Consider the following 20,933-nt stretch of genomic DNA (forward strand, 5'->3'; position numbering starts at 1 on the left):
GCCCCCTCTACATAACTAATAGCGGTATCACATAACTAACACACACACTACTCACCCGCACTGTAATAGTTGGACACTGATACATATAGATCTATATTAGTGTGTGAGAGGTCTGCTGTATTATTACTTTCCACGTATGGGGAAAACTCCTTAGGTCATAGCCTGGGCTTTCTCAGAGGCCACTAGGACAAGTGTTGTAGCTAACAAAATTATCAGATGGATCCAGCTCTATTTTAAGCCAATGTTTTATCTGTGAAGCAATAGAGTCCTATTTACTGTATGTACATCTATAACTGTAATAACCTGTAGTTGGGAAATTGAAATAAAACAACTGAACGTCTTGATCTCACTAATAGTATGATAATTTGCTCCTCAAGGTAACAAAAATCTTTTGTCTTAATTTTCCAGCAGATGGAGGCACAAGCTGGAAGACTTCGGAGGGAGATCTCATTTTGTTTCCAGATATTAAAATACAAGATAACATCACACAGGCTTCTCCAATAGACTTCCCCATGACTCTAAATATACATCCTGTACCTCACAGTGCTGATATATCATCTGATCCCTCTGATCATGGGGAATGTTTTCCCGATAGCTCAATTATTGATACACATTGTGCTGGTCTTACAGGTGATTTAGTCTTTACCTGCTCTGAATGTGGTAAAAAATTTGTACATCAGTCACTATTTGTTAGACATCAGAGAAGTCACACAGATGAGAGTCTATTTCCATGTCCAAAGTGTGGGAAATGTTTTACACTGAAGTCAAATCTTGTTACACATAAGAGAATTCACACAGGCGAGAAACCATTTCCATGTCCAAAGTGCGGGAAATGTTTTACACTGAAGTCAAATCTTGTTACACATAAGAGAATTCACACAGGCGAGAAACCGTTTCCATGTCCTGAGTGTGGGAAATGTTTTAAACAGAAATCACATCTTGTTTCACATGAGAGAAGACACACAGGTGAGAGTCCATTTCCATGTCCCGAGTGTGGAAAATCTTTTACACTAAAATCAACTCTTGTTAGACATCAGAGATGTCACACAGGTGAGAAACCATTTCCTTGTCCTGAGTGTGAGAAATGTTTTACATGGAAATCAGCTCTTGTTAGACATCAGATAAGTCACACAGGTGAGAGTCCATTTTCTTGTCCTGAGTGTGGGAAACGTTTTATACATAAATCAGATCTTGTAATACATGAGAGAAGTCACACAGGGGAGAGGCCATTTCCGTGCTCTGAGTGTGGAAAAAGTTTTTCTCTGAGATCAGACCTAGGTAGACATGAGAGAATTCACACAGGTGAGAGGCCGTTTCCATGCTCTGAATGTGGGAAATGTTTTCCTATGAAATTAGACCTTGTTATACATGAGAGAAGTCACACAGGTGAGAGGCCATTTCCATGCTCTGAGTGTGGGAAGCGTTTTATGGTGAAATCAAATCTTGTTAGACATCAGAGAAGTCACACGGGTGAGAGGCCGTTTCCATGTCCTGAGTGTGGGAAGCTTTTTGCATACAAATCAGGTCTTGTTGCACATCAGAGAATTCACACGGGTGAGAAGCCATATCCATGTCCTGAGTGTGGGAAATGTTTTACACAGAAATCAAGTCTTGTTAAACATGAGAGAAGTCACAAAGGTATGTAACCATTTCCATATAGTGAGGGCCTGATTCGGGTTTGAATGCAAACCTAATGGTTTCCATACAAGTCTGTGTCATTGGATGCAGACTTCCTGGACCCTGCTGACTGGATCTGATAGCCAGTCTAAGTAAGCTTTGGTTTGCGCAGACTGACCAAGGTTTGCTACCATCTCGAGTCGCGATGATGATCCAATGCTGTGTACTCAGATACAGCCCTCTGATCTAATGGATGCGAGCCTTGGCACTTCTTCAGAGTGTGGACTGGCTCCTCCCCTCTATGCCCTGATAGCGCTTTGCTCAGTAGCATGGTCTGGTCACTTAAGAACGTCCTTCAATCATCATGTTACTTGTGGATATCAGGTAGCAATGTATTACGAGAAAACTCAATAAGACACACACACACACACACACGAGTCATGTCTCATAAGTCTTCTGATTTTTACTGTGCTACAGCAACATATATATAAGACATACATTACACACTGGTCATGGATGGTCAGCTCACATTACTGTTCCCAAAGGTGGGGGCACACACAACAACTGTTCAGTGTAACATATGTTCTTTACATTTTTGGTAACAGTCAATGTACAGTGTACAGTTAATTCATAGCACAATTACATCATACACTCCTAGTTTCTTCTCTTCTCAGCCAGTTTTCCTTATCAACAGTCTATTTATTATTCTCAATTTGTTCTATGAGCTGCATACAGCTGTCCTTCTGTCCTTATGAACAAACATGGTAAAGACAAGTTTGCTGGCTATTTGTGAAACTCAGAGTGCAGGCTTTTCAACTTACAGTTACACTTATCATATAGTAAGGATTGGAATATGATCAAACCTTATTCAAGCACATCTATTTCATAAAGAAATGGCCTTTGCATTATTATAACAACATGGTAACTAAACATTAATCTATAATTTCCCTCCTTTTATAATAAATCAAACATCACAGGATTATCTGGTACATTCCTAACAAGTCTATGCAACAGTCTACTCTAATGATACTAGTGGTTACCTATCTCCCTACAGGTAGGTAGCTACACCCTATCTGTCACAGGGTTGGTGCTTCTCTTGGCTTTGGTTGGTAGACCTCTGATTCATATCCATTAGGGCAGACTGTTGTTGGACTTTCCTTGCCAGACTCTTCTGTAATGACTTATATTTGGAAGCTTCCAAAGCTTTCCTTACTCGTTTCTGGCAGACTGAAAAACAACAAAGCAGTATCTTAAAACACAAATATAATATAATTGCAATTCCAATAGCTTTCAACAAAAACATTAGTTTTCCTACAATCCATCCTTTAATTCCACTGAACCATGAAACTGGATTCAGCCATGACAGCCAACCCCATTCACCCTCTAGAGAGTCAGGGATATTATGTTTGTTGGCATAGGTCAGCTTTGCATCTTCTATCTCTTGTACATGTTTTTCCACTACTTCTTGAGCATTGTCTGTTTCATTGGTAATAAATGTACAACACAGGTTTCCTGTCTGTGTGTACAATGTCATGCAATAACCTCCTGTCTGTGCTGTTAAGTAATCCAACAAAAGCCTGTATTGTAACTTCTTTTTTTTTATTTCTTAGAGTTCTTTTCCTACATATCTGAAGGTACTGTCATAAATTTCAGTAATGTCATCCAAGAGTCCTGCAAGAGATTCAACTCTATAATATGAGTTTGACCCAAATAGGTCCAAAAATCCCATTCTCTCATGCCAGGGTGCATAGATTAGTTTCTTTGCATTTCTCCCTGCCTGCTTTACCTCTCTCCTAGTCCTGTGCATAGGACTATATTTTCCCACTTGACCTTCTAGGTTTCTAATAATTTCTTTCAGTTCCTCATGATCTATTGCTCTTGTTGATGGTACTATGCGTCCTAGGGTGAAATTTCCATAATCACCATAGTTGAGCCACTTATAGGCATATTTTCCACACAGAAAATACAAATCTTTTGGAAGCCATGGTGGTATATGATCCCACATTCTTCTTAGGTTCTCCAGCGCTACTCTGATATATCCATGTACTACTAACTGAGCAGGGCTACTTCCTGTCTCATTTATCCAGTTAGGGAATTCTGGCCCTGGCCAGACTCCAATGTTTATCATTGGTGTCCCCTTATTGGTTGTAAATGTTATGGGGTATGGAGCTTCTCCTGGCTTTGTATCCCCCTTTACACCTCCCACTCGGAATGGGGCCGTAGCACAAGGGTAAAATGTCCCCAGGTAGATGTTTGAGGGATAGTGTTGAACCCGTCTATGGTCGACCACACTTTCCCTTTTTCTAAATTCAGTGCAAAAAGATACATCTGGGTCAACTAGATGTGCTAGCAACTTAGGGGGTTTCTGGTTTACATATCGATCTGATCTTGCCTTAAATAATACTTCATCTGTGTAGTCCCCTCTAAATTCTGCCCATTCCTCAAATGTGATGGGTACAAAAGTCAACTCTCCCCCTCCTGCAATTCCTGTGGATAATAACATCCTATCTTAGGTATACTACCAAACAAGATTGCATATGGTGAATATCCTGACTTTTTGTTAGGTGTGGTTCTAAGACTAAATAGTGCCAAAGGCAGTCAACCCATCCCTTCCCAGTGTCTTGCATTGCCTTCATGATCTTTGCCTTGATGCTATAGTTCGTTCTCTCCACTAGTCCGCTCGCTTCCGGACGGTAAGTAGTGTGGAAGGCCTGCTGTATGCCCAAGTCTTCCATGACATGGGTCATGACTGCTCCTGTGAAGTGACTTCCTCTATCTGATTCAATCACTTCTGGTTCTCCATACCTACATACTATTTCAGTCAATATTTTCTTTGCTGTATTCTGTGTTGTGGCTTTGGCTACTGGCCAGGCATCCACCCATTTTGAGAAGGTGTCGACACAAACCAGTACAAACTGGAAAGGGCCATGAGTTGGCATCTGAATATAGTCTATCTGTAGTCTCTGGAATGGCATATTGGCTTTTGGAATGGCTCCTGCTGGAGTCTTGGTTCTACTTCCTGGATTTGAAATTCCACATATCCAACATGCTTGTGTATGCTTGTCTGCTGCCCCTTGGAATCATGGAGCTATCCATCTTTGGTTGATTTGTCTTGTTATTTGGTCTTTTTCTGCATGGGTAATTCCATGGCTTACTTGGCACGTAGCTGGGTATAGTACTCTTGGCAAACGTGTCTTATCTTCAGTCTTCCAGAGTCTTGTATCTTGGTATTGTATGGCTTCCCTTCTTTGCCATGTGGCTTTTTCTAAGGGGCCTGCTTGATTCTGGAAGAAGATTAGTTGTTGTAGATCAGCCATGTGTACTGGGTTCTGAGTTTCACTTTCAGCTAGCATTACTTGTACTTCTGATCTGTCAGAGTTCTTGGCTGCCCTCTTTGCTTCAGCATCTGCCAAATTATTTCCTCTTGTTTCTGTAGTTTGGTTCTTAGTGTGTGCTTGGATTTTTATGATGGCTACTTTGGTTGGCTTGTCCAGAGCTTCAAATAGTTTCTTTATCAGATCTGCATGTTGTATCTGTTTTCCTGTAACTGTCTTGAAGTCTCTGCTTTTCCAAATCTGGCCATAATCTTGTGTAATTCCCCAATCATATCTGAAGTCTGTATATATATTAGCTGTTGTGTTTTCTGCCTACTCCAGAGTCTTAGTGAGAGCTATTCGTTCTGCAGCTTGTGCTGATATCTGTGCTGGTAAACTTCCTGATTCGATGATATCAGTCTCTGTTGTAACAGCATACCCTGTATATGGGGTTCCATTATCATAGTATCTTGATCCATCCACATTGAGATTGTGCTGGGCATCAGGAAGGGCTGTGTCTGTGACATGAGGTAGTGGTTGAGTCTCTTGTTCCATCAGAGCCATGCAGTCATGGGGAAAAATTTTATTGTGAATATTTTCATCACTCTCTGCATTCCCATAGTTCACATGGTCTTCATCATCCTGGTTACTCTGGGTACCGTTGCTAGAGATATATGTCCCTCTTCTCCCTCTTTTTGAATCTAGAGATTCACACTCTGCTGCTTTTTCCTGCAATAGGGCCGGTAGTAGAGTTGCTGGGTTGAGGGTGGTGCATCTCTTAATGGTGACATTTGTGGAACTTAGTAGAGCTACTTCATACTTGGTGAGTCTTGCAGCTGATAAGTGCTTGGTTCTGGCTTGCTGTAATATTTCAGTCACCGCATGTGGTACCTAAATGATCAGTTCATGATTAAGCACAATGTCTGCATTTCTGTTTGAGGACTGTTGTGGCTGCAACTGAGCTGATACAGGTGGGTGCTCCTTGGATAATGTCCAGTTTGCTTGAAATATAAGCCACTGGGCGTTGCTTGCTTCCATGCATCTGTGTGATGACTCCAAGTGCATGGTCTCTTTCTTCATGGCAATAAAGAGTAAATGCTTGGTGTAGTCTGGCAGACCCAATGCTGGTGGAGATGCTATGGCAGCCTTGAGGTTCTGAACTGCTTCTTCAACTTGTTCTGTGGTGTAGATTGGAGCATCTTTCTTTGTGCTGTCATACAGAACTTAGGTGTTTCCATGTAGATAGAAGCATGTGGTATCCACTCTCTGCAGTAGCCGACAAGACCTAGAAATGATCTGGTCTGTTTAATAGTCTTTGGTATTTTGGTTTGTAGAATAAGCAGTTTCCTTTCTTCAGTAAGGTGTCTGGCTCCTTGTGAGATACAGTGACCAAGGAAGATGACCCTCTGCTGGCATAGTTGAAGCTTTCCCTTGGAAGCTCTGCAGTTTTGTTCTTCCAGAAATTTTAACAGGGATACATTCTCTTGTTTACATTGGTCTTCTGTGCTTGTGGCTAGCAGTTGATCATCTACATGTTGTATGAGCTGGGTGTTTTCTGGGAACACTGGTCTCCAAGCTTGTAAAATGAGTGATATTGCTTCAGTGTAGTATGGAACAGAGTCTTTAGACTTTAACCATGCCTGGTATTTTCATCTACAGATCGAAGTAATCGAGTGGGGCAGTATGGGGACAGAAGCTGTTTCAGGTACCTTGGGCCCTGGTCATGTAATGCTTTGAAACTCAGTAAGCCAATCTTGAAGATGATTCGCCATCTAAAATGCAGCCAGTGAAGGGAGAAGAGGATGGGTGTTATGTGGCTAGAACGGGGCTGGTTGGTAAACAGCCTGGCAGCTGTGTTTTGCACCAGCTGTAAGTGTTGCAATTCTTTTGCTGGGATACTAAGGTAGAGGGCATTACAGTAGTCTAATCGAGATGATACAAATGCATGTATGACTTTTGGCAGATCATCTGAGGAAATTAAGTGCTTGATTCTGGCTATGTTCCTCAGGTGAAAGAATGAGGATTTGATTGTGGCTGATATCTGATGTTTAAGTGTCAAGCCACCATCCAGGACAATGCCAAGATTCCGCACACGATCAGTGGTCTGTAATTCTGAATCCCCGAGTGTAATTCCAGTTGGTTGGCTATGCTACAGTCTTGTCCTTTGATGTTGCGGTCGTATCATAAGGACCTCTCTTTTATCCAGGTTCAGTCGCAGCCAACTTGCGCTCATCCACTCCTGTAGCTCAGCTAGACAGCCATTTAGGGTTGCTTTTGGGTTATCAGTGCCTGGAGCAAAGGACAAGTACAGTTGTGTATCATCTACATAGCAGTGGTAGACCAGGCCATGGCGCTTGATTATTTCGCCCAATGGGAGCATGTATACTGCAAAAAGCATGGGGGATAGTATAGAACCTTGTGGGACACCACATGGCAATGGCACTGGTGGTGATGAATATAATCCAGACGATACTCTCTGTGACCTGCCTGGCAGAAATGATTTGAACCAGCTTAGGACTGTGCCATCCAGACCACAGAAATATATCAGTCGCTCAATCAGAAGCCCATGATCCACGGTATCAAATGCTGCCGAGAGATCTAGAAGGATTAATATTGAACAGTCACCTCTGTCTCTTGCCATCAGAAGATCATTTAACACACACACACACCAGGGCTGTTTCAGTGCTGTCTTCTCCTGAATCCTGATTGAAATGGATCATAAATATCATGGGTTGTCAGGTGGGTTTCCAGTTGATTTGCAACCACTTTCTCAATAACCTTTCCTAGGAAAGGAAGGTTTGACACCGGTCTGTAGTTGGTCATGTAGTCGGGATCTAAATTAGGTTTTTTAAGAAGCGGTCTAACAATTGCTTCCTTTAGGGGTCCAGGAAAAATGCCTGTCTGCAAAGAGCATTGAACAGTTTTTGCAAAGACAGGACCAATTATATCCATACAACCTATTAGAAGCTTGGTTGAGGCTGGGTCCAGATCTCAGGTGGTGGGATGCAAAATCCGAGCAATATCAGCAGTGTCCTTTACATCCACTGGGTCAAAGCTGGTCCATGAAGGCAGGTACCTTATATTGGCAGGCTTTGTAGTTTGGCACTCCTTTGATGGCACTGGAGATTCCAGCCCGGATGGTGGATATTTTATCTGCAAAGAAGTCTGCAAACTCGTTGCATCTTGCCTGGGGAGGGTCTCATCAGTCTGCAGGCATGCTGGCTTGCAAAGCATCTCCACTGTGCGGAAAAGTTGAGCTGGCCTATTGTTTGCTGCTGTGATCTCATTTGACAGAAACTGATTTCTTACGAGTGACTGTCGATTGATATTCTTTGTTATGCTTTATTAGTTTTATTTTGTCATCCACTAGGTGTTATGATTCCCGTACTCCAGACCAGATGAGATCTTATGGCAGAGGTCTGAGTACTGGAAAGATATGCTGGTTACGGGAGCAGGAAAGCCTAGTAACCCCTGGCGCCCTAACTCCGTTGTCTCGCCCGTGTTATCAGAAATCCCCTGCGAGACTATGGTTACTTGAGCCCATGGCAGCCGCGTTCGAAGGGCGGATTATGTCTGCCCAACCCCGATGCCCCCTCAGGTCTTAATGAGAGACAAAGGGATATCCGAGACAGGGTGATAACAAGGGGCCCTCTGACTAAGCAACCAGGCCAGGGGTTACAAGCTATCTAACTTAACCAAAAGTATGTGCGGACAAACCGCCAGGAAAAAGGACAACAAAAGATCCACTGATCCGTACTCCTATCCAGCACCGCTGGATACCAGAGTGGACTTGTGGGAGCGGAATCCTCCGCAAAAGCTCCGGAACACAATAAAACTAAATAATAAATAGTAAGCGGTCAAGCCGCAACACACGGCTACGCCGCGACTCACGAACACCACAGGATGTTAAAGGTGCTCGGTAGGACTCCAGGAATAGATGACAAATTCCGAGTACTGGATCACTGAGGTCAGGAACAACCGGATAGAGCAGGACTGGAAACTCTCTGAAACTGATACAGCAAACAGGAAGCTAACACCGGCGTCTGTGAGAAGTCCTGAGAGTGCTTTTATTTGAAAACCCCCCAATCAGGATCCAGACAGGGTAATGATATTATGCCGTGCAGCTGCATGCTGCACGGCCAGGAACAATTAGAACTGATTGATTAGACCCAGCAACGGGGAACGCGGTCCGACAGTGGCGTCCCCGTTGCTATGGTCTGAGCGGCTCCGTGCGCCCGGCGTCTAGCGTTGCTAGGGAGCCGGCGGCTGTCTGCCTGTGGCGTCCCTAGTTTCTAGGCGCCGGGCCGCACTGACGGGCGGACCCTCGGCGCCTAACAGTACCCCCCCCCCTTGAGGAGGGGTCAAGGAACCCCTAAGGCCAGGTTTCTGAGGAAATTCTCGAAAAAATTCCCTTTTGAGCCTCGGGGCATGGAGATCCTCATCCCGGACCCAAGACCTTTCTTCCGGACCATAACCTCTCCAATGTACCAAAAAATAAAGCCGACCCCGGGACAACTTGGAATCAAGAACCTTCTCAACTAAGAACTCCTGCTGACCCTGTACATCCACTGGTGATTTCCCCTGAGAGATCTTGCGAGGAAATCTACTGGACGAAACATATGGTTTTAACAAGGAGCAATGGAAGGTATTTCCGATCCGTAAAGTTTTTGGTAACCGTAACCGGAAAGCCACTGTTATGAGCCACGGCTGTGGCTCATTCCTGTTTTGCATTTTGTTAGGTATTTCATGTTATACTTCTGTTTATGTTCCCCGTGGGTGTCATGGGGTGCTCGGAGCTCACCCTTAAGGAGGGGATACTGTTATGAACCACAGGTAGTGGTTCATTTCTATTTTATGTTTATTAAGTTGTCTTGCATGCCAGGATTTCCTGTTGCTCTGTTTTAGTATGCTCTTGTCTGCTGCCGCTGGTTAGTCTGTGTAATTGCAGCTTGTTCCATGTGTTCAGCCTCACCTGGCTGCTAATTGCATCTTGTCAGTTGGAATCATGCAATAGGCCAGCTGCTCTGGATTATTAATTAGGCCTCTCTGTTATATGCTGGCTGATTGCAGTTCACAGACGCTGGTGATATTTCTGGGTTTTCAGTCTGCTTGAGTTCTGAGCTTGGTTCCTGCTAGTTCCTGAGCTTCCTGTTTGCTGTATCTGTTGCAGAGAGTGTTTCCAGTCCTGCTCTATCCGGTCGTTCCTGTCCTCAGTGGTCCAGTACTCGGAAGTTGTCATCTGTTCCTGGAGTCCTGACCGAGCACCTTTAACATCCTGTGGTGTTCGTGAGTCGCGGCGTAGCCGTGTGTTGCGGCTTGACCGCTTACTATTTATTATTTGTTATATTGAGTCTCGGAGCTTTTGCGGAGGATTCCGCTCCCACAAATCCACTCTGGTATCCAGCGGTGCTGGGTAGGAGTAACGGATTAGTGGATTTTGGTTGTCCTTTTCCCTGGCGGTTTGTCCGCACATACTTCTGGGTTAAGTTTAGTTAGCTTGTAGCCCCTGGCCTGGTTGTTTAGTCAGAGGGCCCCTTGTTATCACCCTGTCTCGGATTTCCCTTTGTCTCCCATTAAGACCTGAGGGGGCATCGGAGTTGGGCAGACATAATCCGCCCTTCAAACGCGGCTGCCATGGGCTCAAGCAACCATAGTCTCGCAGGGGATTTCTGATAACACGGGCGAGACAACGGAGTTAGGGCGCCAGGGGTTACTAGGCTTTCCTGCTCCCGTAACCAGCATTCCCTTCCAGTACTCTGGCCTTTGTCATAAGATCTCCTCTGGTCAGAAGTACTGGAATCATAACAGCCACTGGATTGACTTTTTTGATAATAAGAAATGGTCCAATAAATTTAGGACCCAATCTGGCTGAGGTTTGTCGAAGTTTAATGTTGCGAGTCGACAACCATACCCTATCTCCAACTTTAAAAGTGCACGGCCGCCGGAGCCTGTCAGAAATTTTTTTCTCCCGAAATGCCGCTTTTCTGAGAGCCAGGTGCACTTTTCTCCAAATGAGTTTGAGATGAGAGGTCAAGGTCAGCGAGGAGACAGAGGAATGTTGAAAAAAGGAATTAGCTCTGGGGTGAAAACCAAAAACTGTAAAAAATGGAGATACATTGGTGGAGGAATGACAGGCATTATTGTAAGCAAACTCTGCAAACGGAAGAAACTCAGACCAGTCATTTTGGAGTTTGGCCGAATACAAACGCAAATATTGTTTTAATGACTGATTAACTCGCTCAGTCTGCCCGTTGGATTGGGGATGATAGCCAGACGTTAAAGATAATTTCATCTTTAATGAGGCACAAAAAGACTTCCAAAATTGTGCAATGAATTGTGGGCCCCGATCAGAAACAATATCAGTGGGTAACCCATGGAGTCTGAAAACATGGCGGAGGAACAAGACTGCCAATCCTTGGGCAGATGGCAATCGGGGAAGAGCAATGAAATGGGCCATTTTGCTAAAACGGTCCACTACCACCCATATGACTCGGCATCCGGCTGACAGAGGGAGGTCCACCACAAAATCCATGGAAATATGAGACCATGGCCTAAGAGGGACATTCAAGGGCAAAAGTTGACCGATAGGCAAGGAACGGGGAACCTTATGCTGTGCACAGACCTGACAAGAAAAAACAAACTCCTTAATGTCTTTGGAAAGACCAGGCCACCATACCGAGCGGGAGACTAATTCAAAGGTTTTAGCGATCCCCGGATGCCCGGCAACTTTGCTATCGTGAAACTCCATCAAAACTGTTGCTCTCAAAAACTCGGGGACAAAAAGACGACCAGCAGGAGTATTTCCAGGAGCTTGATGTTGAAGCTGCTTCAACTGGGTAAATAAATCTTGTGTGAGGCCTGCCCGAATGACTGAAGACGGAAGTATGGGAGTAACAGGACTGTTGTCTTGAACTGGAAGAAAACTGCGTGACAGGGCATCTGCCTTGGTATTCTTGGAACCTGGCCTGAAGGTGATAAAGAACTTGAAACGGGTAAAAAATAAAGCCCAACGAGCTTGCCGGGCATTCAGCTGTTTAGCTGATTCAATGTATTGAAGATTTTTGTGATCAGTCAAAACTGAAATGGTATGAGTGGCTCCTTCAAGCCAATGCCTCCACTCCTCAAAAGCCCATTTAATAGCCAGTAGTTCCCGGTTACCAACATCGTAGTTGGATTCGGCAGATGAAAATTTCCTGGACATAAAGGCACAAGGATGTAATTCTAGGGAATCCGGATCCTTCTGAGATAGGATAGCCCCTACTCCAACCTCCGAGGCATCGACCTCAACAATGAAAGGCAATTCTGGGTTGGGATGTCTGAGGACAGGGGCTGAGACAAAGGCTTGTTTCAAGGCCTGAAAAGATAACTCCGCTTCACGTGACCAGTTGGTAGGATCTGCTCCCTTTTTAGTCAGTGCCACAATGGGAGCAACCAGGTCAGAGAAGGAGTGAATAAATCTTCTATAGTAATTCGCAAACCCTAAAAAGCGCTGAATTGCTTTTAAATTGGTGGGTTGCGCCCAACTAAGGATGGCTTGGAGCTTCTTTGGTTCCATACAGAATCCCCGAGGGGAAATAATGTACCCTAAAAAGGATACCTCCGTGACATGAAATTCACACTTCTCCAGCTTGGCATAAAGGTGATTTTCACGTAATTTTTTCAGAACCTGACGCACCTGGGTAACATGTTGTTCAATGGAGTCAGAATATATCAAAATATCGTCTAAGTAGACTACAACGAATTTTCCAAGAAACTCACGGAGCACATCATTAATGAGATCCTGGAAAACTGCCGGAGCGTTGGACAGGCCGAATGGCATAACCAGATACTCATAGTGGCCTGATTGAGTACTGAATGCCGTTTTCCACTCATCCCCTGACTTGATTCTGATGAGGTTATATGCTCCTCTCAGGTCAATCTTAGAAAAAATCACAGCCGAACGTAGCTGATCAAAGAGGACAGAAATCAGCGGCAAAGGGTAAGTATTCTTCACTGAGATTTTATTCAAGGCTCTAAAGTCAATGCAAGGTCTGAGTGATCCATCCTTCTTCTCCATGAAGAAGAAGCCAGCACTTAAAGGGGATTTAGATGGCCTGATAAATCCTTTCCCTAGGCTTTCTTTAACATACTCATTCATGGCCACAGTTTCAGGTCCGGACAATGCATATAACCTTCCCTTAGGCAAAGTGGCACCAGAAATTAACTCGATGGCACAATCATAAGGCCTATGGGGAGGCAGAATATCCGCATTGCCCTTGGAAAATACATCAACAAAATCCTGGTATTCCACAGGAATGGGTGCGGGAATGACAGCAGCTATTCTGATGGGAAGCGTAATACATTCTTTATTACAGATGGTACCCCATTGTAAGATCTCCCCCGACTGCCAATCAATGATGGGATTTTGAAAGGCCAGCCAAGGATGACCCAGAACCACAGGAACTGCTGGGCAATGGGTAAGGAAAAACGCAATCTTTTCAGAATGCAGGGCTCCTACTGAAAGTAGAACAGGAGGGGTACAGAGAGAAATTACCCCATTGGACAAGGGACTCCCATCTAAACCATGCATGGTGATATGCCTACCTAAGGCTACCTGAGGAATACCTAAGGCCTTAGCCCATGTTAAATCCATAAAGTTCCCTGCAGCTCCACTGTCCACAAAAGCCGAGACCGAGGAACAGAGGCTGCCAAAGGAAACTTTAGCTGGAACCAACAATGAATTACTTGAGGAGATAAGCTGTAGACCAAAGTGAACCCCCTCACAACTCACTTGGTCGAGGCGTTTCCCGACTTGTTCGGACAACTACGGGCAAAATGTCCCTTACCCCCACAGTATAAACAAAGACCAGAATTTTGCCTTCTGGTTCTTTCTTCAGGAGACAGTTTGGAGAGGCCTATCGGCATGGGCTCCTCTATGTCCACAGGAATGGAAAAAACACAAGGAGTAGACCCGACAGATGCTCCTTTTTCAGCCTTCCGCTCTCTGAGACGACGATCAATCTTAATAGAGAGCTCCATGAGTTTATCGAGAGTCTCAGGAGCGGGATACTGAAGGAGACTGTCTTTTATAGACTCGGATAAGCCGAGGCTAAACTGACTGCGCAAGGCTGGGTCATTCCATCCACAGTCGTTCGACCAACGGCGAAACTCTGTACAATAACTCTCTGCGGGATTCCTACCCTGTCTGAGAGCACGCAACTGACTCTCAGCGGATGCCTCTCTATCAGGGTCGTCATACAATAGCCCTAAAGACCCTAGAAAGGCGTCTACAGACAATAAGGCCGGATCGTCTGTCTTTAAACCAAAAGCCCAGGTCTGAGGATCCCCCTGTAGCAAAGAAATAATAATTCCTACCCGCTGAGATTCCGTGCCTGAGGAGACTGGTTTTAAACGAAAATACAGTTTACAAGACTCTTTAAAATTAAAAAACTGCTTTCTATCCCCAGAAAAACGGTCAGGCAGATGCATTTTTGGTTCAGGAATGACCCTCGGGGAAGTCCGTAACAGATCTTCCTGTGACCTCACCCGAAGAGACAGATCCTGAACCATCTGAGTAAGCTCTTGAATCTGGCTAACTAACAGCTGGCCAGGATTTGGCCCAACACCGGTGGGATTCATGAGGCTGACAAATCTCCCAACTGAATAAGGGAAAAATTAACTCCTGTTAATTTTAATTTTTAGTTTGGCCGGTGTTAATGTTATGATTCCCGTACTCCAGACCAGATGAGATCTTATGGCAGAGGTCTGAGTACTGGAAAGATATGCTGGTTACGGGAGCAGGAAAGCCTAGTAACCCCTGGCGCCCTAACTCCGTTGTCTCGCCCGTGTTATCAGAAATCCCCTGCGAGACTATGGTTGCTTGAGCCCATGGCAGCCGCGTTCGAAGGGCGGATTATGTCTGCCCAACCCAGATGCCCCCTCAGGTCTTAATGAGAGACAAAGGGATATCCGAGACAGGGTGATAACAAGGGGCCCTCTGACTAAGCAACCAGGCCAGGGGTTACAAGCTATCTAACTTAACCAAAAGTATGTGCGGACAAACCGCCAGGAAAAAGGACAACAAAAGATCCACTGATCCGTACTCCTATCCAGCACCGCTGGATACCAGAGTGGACTTGTGGGAGCGGAATCCTCCGCAAAAGCTCCGGAACACAATAAAACTAAATAATAAATAGTAAGCGGTCAAGCCGCAACACACGGCTACGCCGCGACTCACGAACACCACAGGATGTTAAAGGTGCTCGGTAGGACTCCAGTAATAGATGACAAATTCCGAGTACTGGATCACTGAGGTCAGGAACAACCGGATAGAGCAGGACTGGAAACTCTCTGAAACTGATACAGCAAACAGGAAGCTAACACCGGCGTCTGTGAGAAGTCCTGAGAGTGCTTTTATTTGAAAACCCCCCAATCAGGATCCAGACAGGGTAATGATATTATGCCGTGCAGCTGCATGCTGCACGGCCAGGAACAATTAGAACTGATTGATCAGACACAGCAACGGGGAACGCGGTCCGACAGTGGCGTCCCCGTTGCTATGGTCTGAGCGGCTCCGTGCGCCCGGCGTCTAGCGTTGCTAGGGAGCCGGCGGCTGTCTGCCTGCGGCGTCCCTAGTTGCTAGGCGCCGGGCCGCACTGACGGGCGGACCCTCGGCGCCTAACACTAGGTTAGTCTTCCTCTATCGTCTTTCCAGTCTATGCCCCCTTTTCTTGAGCTCACTAACACTGTTGTTGAACCATGGAGCTTGACGTTGTGGTTTACGAGGTCTTATACGCACAGGGGCGATAATATCAATTGCAGCCATAACATCCCTATTATAATAACGGACTAGGGAACAGGGATCTTCACAGGCACCCAGTATAGCAGAGAGATCCAGATTGCTGCAAGAGCCTGGGGAGTCATACCCCTCCTTGGACGATACCTGGTCAACTCCACGGGCAGAGCTTATTTGAGGGGTTGCAACTGAGAACCAAAGGGAGTAGTGGTCTGACCAGATGACTGGGTTTATTTTTAGGTCAGTGACTTCTAATCCAATCTGAAAGACAAGATCGAGAGTGTGACCACTTTTATGTGTGGCAGAGGGAATGACCTGTGTGAAGCCCAGACCATTCATTGTGCACAGGAGGTCTTGGCCAAGGCGTGAGAACTCATCCTCCACCCATGCATTGAAATCCCAGAGGATGAGCCATCTTTGATGTTCCAGAACCAGGCCAGCAACAGTGTCTGCAATTTCTTGTAGAAATATCTTTCCATCTCCAGGTGGCCGGTAAATGAGTAGTACTCTGTTCAACCTTTCCTAATGTCTGAAAACTTGCTGGACACACTGCTGGTATGTTACAATGATCATATGGTTCATTTCTATGCACTGAACAATTTTGCATTTAAATGACATCCCACAATAATCATAATTCTGTAAAAAAACACCTTTCTTATGCTGAGATGGTTATCTATGTTGCAAAAAATTCACGGGTTAATTTTGCATAATAATTCAACCTAGGTACTACTTTGTACCATAACACAATACTGGTTGCTCTGCGGGCGCATGCGCTAATAAAGCATAGACAAAGATTCGAATCAGTCTTTCAACCACATTAGACTTGTACAACATATAACAATGATTTGATCAATTGTAAAGGCTAGGTTAGTTTTTGTCTCATAAGATCACCCAGGGGCTTCCATTGACAAGTGACAGGACAAGCCTCTAATAACAGGTGCCAAGGGCCGTCTTTGATGACCTTATGGACTAACCACCTTTATACACTTTACACTTATTTTATTTTTAAACATAAAACTGACAGTTTAACTGACAGGTTACGTGAAACAGACAAGACAGTAAGCTGTTCATTGAAGTGGCAACCGTGGGCCAGCAATACCTCAAATTCCAGCTAAACAAACAGACCCGTGAAGGCTGTCCCAACTTGCATACACATAGAACATACAAACATATAACAACAACAAGCAATGGGGCAGATGCATTAACCTGGAGAAGGCATAAAGAAGTGATAAACCAGTGATATGTGCAAGGTGATAAAGGCACCAGCCAATCAGATCCTGTTAATTTACATATTGGAGCTGATTGGCTGGTGCCTTTATCACCTTGCACATATCACTGGTTTATCACTTCCTAATGCCTTCTCCAGGTTAGTAAATCTGCCCCAATATGCCTTATTTACCTTATGCTAAGCAATACGCCTTAACTGCCTTAAGATACAACAAGCAATACGCCTTAAGCTAAGCAATACAACATAATTCAGTTAGTCTAGGAGATATGTGACAAGATAATCGGGTACTATGATGACGGTCAAGGAAGACATAAATGCACATTCTTTCTATAATGTACTAGAATGAAACTCAGAGTCTGAGTAAAGATTGAAAAAACAATCATTGATTACTCACGCGGGAATGTTTATCAGAGTCTGCGAGAAACGATCTCTTCCAGCATAGGAAATCTCATTAGATGTCTCTCCTTGCATTAGTCATTCCGGCAACGTTGCCCCCATTAATGATGGCACTTTGCTCAGTAGCGCGGTCTGGTCACTTAAGAACGTCCATCATGTCACTTCTGGATATCAGGTAGCAATGCATTGCGAGAAAACTCAATACGACACACACACACACGAGTCATGTCTCATAAGTCTTCTGATTTTTACTGTGCTACAGCAACATATATATAAGGCATACATTACACACTGGTCATGGTTGGTCAGCTCACATTACTGTCCCCAAAGGTGGGGACACACACAACTGTTCAGTGTAACATATGTTCTTCCCATTTTTGGTAACAGTCAATGTACAGTGTACAGTTAATTCATAGCACAATTACATCATACACTCCTAGTTTCTTCTCTGCTCAGCCAGTTTTCCTTATCAACAGTCTATTTATTGTTCTCAATTTGTTCTATGAGCTGCATACAGCTGTCCTGTCCTTATGAACAAACATGGTAAAGACAAGTTTGCTGGCTATTTGTGAAACTCAGAGTGCAGACTTTTCAACTTACAGATACACTTATCATATAGTAAGGATTGGAATATGATCAAACCTTATTCAAGCACATCTATTTCATAAAGAAATGGCCTTTGCATTATTATAACACAATATGGTAACTAAACATTAATCTATCAGCCCCTCCTAGCAGACTCAGTCTAAGAAACTGTGCCCGAGGAGACGGACATACATAGAGAGAAGGAAAATAGCTGAGTATAGTGGTGAGATTTTGAACCAGCACAACAACTGAACAAGAGTATAGCAATGCTAACCACAACTTGAAAAACAGGGAGAGCAACAGCTGAACCAAACCACATACATAAAAGAAACATGCAGGAAAAGCGAAGCAGAGGTAGGCACCCAGTATACCCTACGTACTACGAGAGAAGGATTAACCGGTAGGTATTAAAAATTTATAATCCTATTTTCTCTAATGTCCTAGGGGATACTGGGATGTCCTTAATACCATGGAGAAATCCCAAACCGGGTGGGATAGTGCTGAGACTCCTGCAAAACTGATTGACCAAACTGAAGGCCCCCAGCAGCCAAGGTATGGAACTTGTAAAACTTAACAAACTCATTCGAACCTGACCAAGTAAAGCTTAGACTCCCCAAGCAGCCACCTAGGAAGTACCCACCGACCTAGTGGAGTGAGCTTGAATTGACTTCGGAATCGTAAAAGCTTCCGTGGAATAAGCCTGTTGGAAAGTAAGACAACGTGCAATCGACTGCTTTGAAGCAGGGCAACTAAACTTGATGGCATCCTTCAAGACAAACAGCGTGTCCGATTTTCTGTACGAGCAGTTCTTTTGACATACATCCTCAAAGCCCATATGACATCCAAGGACTTTGGAATATCAGAAGTGTCAACAATCACTGGAACCACTATCAGCTGGTTGATATGAAATGCTGACACCACCGTAGGCAGGAACTGCTGATGAGTCCCACTCTGTCCTCATGGAACACATGTCTCGCGAAGGCCAACGGCGTGACAGTCTTCCACATTCCATACATTACTTCAACTGTGTAACGGTCCAAACCAGTCAGACTGGAAGAATTTTAGAACCAAATTGAGGGCCTAGTTCAGACCTGATCATAGCCATGCATAATTTTGCACAGCTACAATCGGTTACTCAGACATGCGGGGGGATGCCCAGCACAGGGCTACTCCCCTTCCCAGCACAAGTACAAAAGCATCACACAATAGCGATGCTTTTGTACTTGAAGAGTACCTGATTGCTAGCAGGGAGCTACCCATTGTTGTCCGGGTCACAGCGGCTGCATGTGACCACACAGCCACCGCACCCCAACCCCCGCATGGTCTAGGCACGCCTTCGTTGCCGAGCTGTGCCCCCAAAACGGCGGCCAAACGCTGCCGGCCTGCCCCATCCCACCCAGCGACCGCCTCTGTCAATCAGGCAGGGCTGATCGCAGGGCTGAGATTGCCATCGGCTGTCTGGCATGCACCAGTGCATGCGCAGTTCAGATCTGTTTGGCTGCTGTGAGAAAACAGCAACGATCAGGTTTGAATTAGGCCCTGAGATCCCAAGGTGCTGTGGTAGGCACAAAGAGTGGTTGTATATGAAGGACACCTTTCAGGAATGTCTGGACTTCTGGGAGAGCAGCCAATTGTCTCTGAAGGAAAACAGGCAAGGCTGAAATCTGAACTTTTATGGAGCCGAAACATAGGCCCATATTCACTTCAGACCGAAGGAAGTGCAAGAAAACATCCCAGACCAAATTCCACAGTGGAATCTTGTCGACTTTCACACCAAGAGACATATCTCTTCCAAGTGCGATGGTAATGGTTTGACGTGGCTGGGATCATAGTTGAGGTAATCTTGCCCAGAAATTCTTTCCTGGCTAAAATCTCCCTTTCAGCTTCCATGCCGTTAAACGTAGCCATGGTAAGTCTGGATAGACGAACGGTCCTTGTTGCAGAAGAAAAAAAGAAAAGGAAAAGGGGGGGAGGGGGGATTTTGGGGTTATGGCGGTGTGGGAGGTTGGGGTTGGCGGTTTTGGGACTGTGGTGTCTGTGTGAGGTCTGGAGGTTATGTGATGTTGTGTGAAAGCAGGGTGGTTGGCCTGTCTGTGAGAAAAAAAGTGTAGGAAAGGGTAATGGAAAAGGGGAAATGGGGACAAATGGTGGATATGGGAATGGGGAGGGATGTTGAAAAAGGAGAGAAGGGGAGAAAAAGAAGGGGGGGGATTGCAATCTTGGTTAACACAGGAATACAGGTTTTTTTCTCAGCTGTTACTATCTATAGGATTGAACCTATTTTTGCAGTGAATCAATAACTGCCTTGTTAACCATTACAATCTTGGTTAAACAGGAATACATGTTTTGTTTTTGTTTTTTCAGCTGTTATTAATTTTATTATATCTGATCATAAATATTTGATATTTAGAGCATGAAAACCTTTAGATAGGTATTTTCAGTACAGCAGCAAAACTTCTCTCTTTTTTTGTTTAACATCTAAAACACTTTTTTCCTGATTATCTTGCTGCAGGCTCATTTAATTACCACTTTACACATTCAAGTACATTTCCCCCACAATCTCACAGCCTTCTAGCTGAATACTCAGACCATTTTTTCAATCAGCACAAAACATTACCAGTTATTCCTGATACAATCGGCCCACGGCCATACTATCCTGAATGCGCCCGAACACGTCCGATCTTGGAAGCTAAGCAGGTATGGCCTGGTTAGTACGTGGATGGGAGACCTCCAGGGAATACTAGGTGCTGTGGGCCGTTTTTCTTTCAGGCAATCCAATATCAATTTTCAAGCTTATCTTACAATTCGATCCTTTCTGTGACTTGTACATATTGTTTATTATTAACGATAATACTAAAAAAATCAATTTTCACCTGCCATATCTAGAACCTTATTTGGTACAATGGCAATCTAGATTTTATGTTTATTCTTCTTTGTTCACCTTCAGAGAAATTTTTATAGATCATCATTAAAAGTTAAGTTTTATTTATTTCTATAGAGGAAGGACCACTAAAGGGTC

At 44.5% G+C, this 20,933-nt stretch overlaps 1 protein-coding gene and 1 pseudogene across 1 annotated transcript in view; both read left to right on the forward strand.

Moving 5' to 3' along the window:
* Positions 1–3,158, forward strand: part of LOC135057115 (oocyte zinc finger protein XlCOF7.1-like) — a 101,646-nt gene extending 98,488 nt beyond the window's left edge. Inside the window, exon 13 of the mRNA XM_063963014.1 lies at positions 409–3,158. Coding sequence (XP_063819084.1) covers positions 409–1,646 — 1,238 coding nt within the window. The 3' untranslated portion in view covers positions 1,647–3,158. The remainder of the gene's footprint in view (positions 1–408) is intronic.
* A 17,394-nt stretch (positions 3,159–20,552) lies between these two features.
* Positions 20,553–20,670, forward strand: LOC134893675 (5S ribosomal RNA; annotated as a pseudogene).
* Positions 20,671–20,933: the final 263 nt, after the last annotated feature.

The sequence above is a fragment of the Pseudophryne corroboree genome, chromosome 3 (assembly GCF_028390025.1).
Source record: "Pseudophryne corroboree isolate aPseCor3 chromosome 3, aPseCor3.hap2, whole genome shotgun sequence".
Lineage (NCBI taxonomy): Eukaryota > Metazoa > Chordata > Amphibia > Anura > Myobatrachidae > Pseudophryne > Pseudophryne corroboree.